Source organism: Colobus angolensis, unplaced genomic scaffold (assembly GCF_000951035.1).
Source record: "Colobus angolensis palliatus isolate OR3802 unplaced genomic scaffold, Cang.pa_1.0 Scaffold224, whole genome shotgun sequence".
NCBI classification, from domain to species: Eukaryota; Metazoa; Chordata; class Mammalia; order Primates; family Cercopithecidae; genus Colobus; species Colobus angolensis.
In genome coordinates this window covers 87,786-91,578 of record NW_012115422.1, presented here as the reverse complement: position 1 = coordinate 91,578, position 3,793 = coordinate 87,786, and the positions used below count along the sequence as shown (strand labels likewise).

The 3,793-nt window shown below is 39.7% G+C and overlaps 1 protein-coding gene across 3 annotated transcripts in view; it reads right to left on the bottom strand.

Moving 5' to 3' along the window:
* Positions 1-302: 302 nt before the first annotated feature.
* CDCA7 (cell division cycle associated 7) overlaps positions 303-3,793 on the bottom strand; it is a 14,569-nt gene continuing 11,078 nt past the window's right edge. For 2 of the 3 annotated variants that reach the window (XM_011943969.1, XM_011943968.1), the window contains 2 exons: positions 1,984-2,120; positions 380-1,641 (listed from right to left, as the gene is read on the bottom strand). In XM_011943969.1, coding sequence (XP_011799359.1) covers positions 1,611-1,641; positions 1,984-2,120 — 168 coding nt within the window. In that variant the 3' untranslated portion in view covers positions 380-1,610. Of the gene's footprint in view, positions 1,642-1,983; positions 2,121-3,793 lie in introns of all 3 variants that reach the window. The other variant, XM_011943967.1, reaches the window with a different exon arrangement.

Below are 3,793 nucleotides of genomic sequence, written 5' to 3'. Positions count from 1 at the left end.
GAGCTTTTAGACCGTGCCGTTTTTGTTTTGATTCTCACAGTCCTGGAACAAGCCTCAACGTACAGCATGCATTTAATGTATGTTTGAATGGTTGATAAAAGTAAGCCAGGTATTTATTGCAAAGCACAACACAAAGGAAAACACTACAAAACTTTATGGGCATGTATTGTTTTCTATCAGGCACTGTGGTGATCTCAGCCCATTTTCTGATCATAGGTATCAGTCCTGTCACCTAGTGAGGTCCTTCCAAATGACCTGACCTTAGAACTTCAGAAACTTCAGTCAAAAGGCAGACGTTTTTAGAAAAGGTGGAAATGGCCTTTTATTTAAATATGAAAAAAAATTAGAAGTACAGTAAGATTATTTTTAAAAAAGCAGACAAGTTAGAACAAACATTTTATTATTAAAATAAACTTTTGTATAAAAGCATTACAAATCAAAAGCTATATGTACACTTATCGATTCAAGGTCCAATTATACATCAAACATTGAATGGCACAGCAATGGTTTACACATGCAAGTAAACTGGGACATACAAACACTTAGATTCCGCCTTTACCAAATAACTTGATTAATGCAACGAGGAGTGGGAACACTGACACAGGAAATCTGCCCAGAAACTCGACTGGCAGAGGTGTCAGGTTAACAAACTGCGGAAAGTTACATCTCCAAAAAGGCACTTCTCATTGTTATAAAAGTGCTTAAAATCTAAATTGAACCTTGTGCCTGGTTTATAAATTTTTAAGAAACTGCAAAGAACCACTGACTAGTTTTTATTATCAAGTTTCCATGCAAAATTGTCCAAGAATTTATTTGCAATACCTTACATGTGAACTGAAATAAACTTTACAAACTACAATTACACTAAAGTTTTATACCGAAAATTCAGCCTACTCAAAATTTCCGCTCTTCCATCATATTTTTAAAGTATTACATTGCCCACCAACCTTTGAATCATGATTGTGTAAGCTGGACGCACCACTTACCCTTCAGGCAGAAGAAATTAGGAGAAATTAAGTCTCAACTGTGACAACAACTTGTAACATAAGCGCAATACATGGGCTTGAGAGGCATCAATCTGCAATAATTACCTAATTTTTCCACACGGTTTTAAGACTTTTGTGCCTTGATTATATTAAAAATTTCAACCAGTATGAATGTTAAATCATACTTGTTTTTGTGTAAACAAGTTAGAAGGTTCTTCTCTGAAATTCAATAGATCTAGTTAGTTAATACTTTTATTGTGTTTCCAAGTGCTTAGGTTTTATGAAGGCTATTTCAACACCAAGTAAATAAAATATGCTTTCATAAAACTGTAATTTAAAAGAAATTCAAAAACTAAGCGGTTGGAGAGGGGCACTGGAAATAGAGGGGGATGCTATGAGATGGGGGTTGGAAGCAGAGAAGAAACTGCAGGAGGGCAAAGTGTAACTAGCAGTATACCTTCCGTGATGCTCCAGAAACACATGTCTACTAAGATTAACTTGACTGGAGTTTCTTATGAAACAGGCTGATCATCAAGATTCTTAACTCAGGTTTCAGTGAAAAAATTGGAAACTTTTATAAGAAAGATTTGAGAAGTAGAATGCAGGCAGCAAATTTTCCAGATATTATGCTTGCATTTCAAATTCCTGTTTCAGGCTGTGAAAGACAAAAGGAAACTTGTCAGGACATAGTTTTCAACCAAAGAATTCTCTTTTGAAAGCCTAATTCATTTTTAAAAACATTTTTATTGAGTTATAACATCACTATGGTCAAGTGTATGCATCTTCAAGTATATAATCTGACTTTTTCATATACACCCACCCACCCAGGTTACCACCACCTAAGTGAAGACAGAAAATGTTCTCATCCGTTCCTGTGTGCCCCTTTCCAGTCTCCACCCCGCCAGACATAACCACTCTTCTGACATCTGTCATCTTTTCATTAAGACATAAATGAATATAAAATTCAGATGTGGAAGAGAAAAAAAACACCCACTACCTTTTCAAGTAGGCATGCACATTCCCAAAGCCATGATATTTGGCTAAATACACAAGGACCCCAGTCGCACACCGTCCATCTCGCTGCCGGCAGAAACTGCAGTTGCAGATTCCTCGACAAGGCGGGCAACGCCAGTTCTGAAGGAGGATTGTCAAACGGCACAATTAAGTTAAACCTTACCTCCCCACCAACTTATCTACATTACATTTAACCCCTTCTTCACGGTTAAAAATTTGTATGATTAATACGCATTAGTCATGCCTGATGCTTCCTTCCAGGAGTGGAAGTTACAAGCAGCTACCAGGAATAAATGGAGCAGCAACTTCCCAGGGACAGTTCAGACCACAGTATGGTGGAAGCGGCTCATGCCTATGCAGCACCATCACTCTGAATTCATTTGTGTTCTGAATTAAGAGCACCCTGGGATGGGTGTGGTGACTCAAACCTGTAATCCCGGCACGTTAGGAGGCTGAGGCAGGTGGATCACGAGGTCAAGACATCAAGACCATCCTGGCCAACGTGGTGAAACCTCGTCTCTACTAAAAATACAAAAATTAGCTGGGTGTGGTGGCGTGCACCTATAGTCCCAGCTACTTGGGAGGCTGAGGCAGGATAATTGCTTGAACCCAGGAGGCAGAGGTTGCAGTGAGCCGAGATTGTGCCACTGAACTCCAGCCTGGGACAAAGCGAGACTCCGTCTCAAAAAAACACAGTGGATGATCATTAAGCAGTGAAAAACATTTATAGCTATTCAATTTAGAAGACAAACTTAAGGATTAGTCTATTAAAGTATGGAAAACCAAATAAAAATAAAATAAAAACTGAAATACCGGTTCCTGTTGATAAGGCTTACCTACTAAGTCTGTGAGGAGAGGAAATTTTACATTTTTTCTTTTCCAAGACTGAGTCTAGCTGTCGTCCAGGCTGGAGAGCAGTGGCACAATCTCTGCTCATGGCAACTTCCACCTCCCAGGTTCAAACGATTCTCCTGCTTCTCCTGCCTCAGCCTCCTGAGTAGCTGGGATTACAGGCACACACCACCACAACTGTCCAATTTTTGTATTTTTAGTAGAGACTGGGTTGGGTTTCTCCATTTTGGCCAGGCTGGTCTCAAACTCCTGACCTCAAGTGATTCACCCAACTTGGCCTCCCAAAGTGCTGGGATTACAGGTGTGAGCCACTGCACCCGGCTGAAATTGGACTTTCTTAGCATAAGCCCAGAGAACACAGTCTGTCCTTGGGCACTTGAGTAAAACAGAAAACAATTATCTACAATACTTTTTTTTCCTCTGAAACTCTAAAGCTTAATTCCATGTTCATACTTGTGAGTAGTGATTATAACTTCAGAATTCTTTTTTTTTTTTCTTTTGAGTCAGAGTATCACTCTCTTGCTGAGGATGGAGTGCAGTGGCATGATCTTGGCTTACTGCAGCCTCCACCTCCCAGGTTCAAGCAATCCTTGTGCCTCGCCTCCCAAGTAGCTGGGATTACAGGTGTACCACCAGGCCCGGCTAATTTTTGTATTTTTAGTAGAGATGGGGTTTCACCATGTTGGCCAGGCTGGTCTCAAACTCCTGACCTCAGGTGATCCACACCCCCTTGGCCTCTCAAAGTGCTGGGATTACAAGCGTGAGCCACTGCTCCCGGCTGGAATTCTTTGTATAATAAAATTGTGTTTATCTCCCATATATACAGTTAAGTGAAAAAGGCAGGGTAAAAATAAGTATGCAGTAAGTAATATGCTACCATTTATCTGAAAGCCAATAAGAGGGTAAAAATTATTATTATTATTTTTTTTTTTTTTGAGACA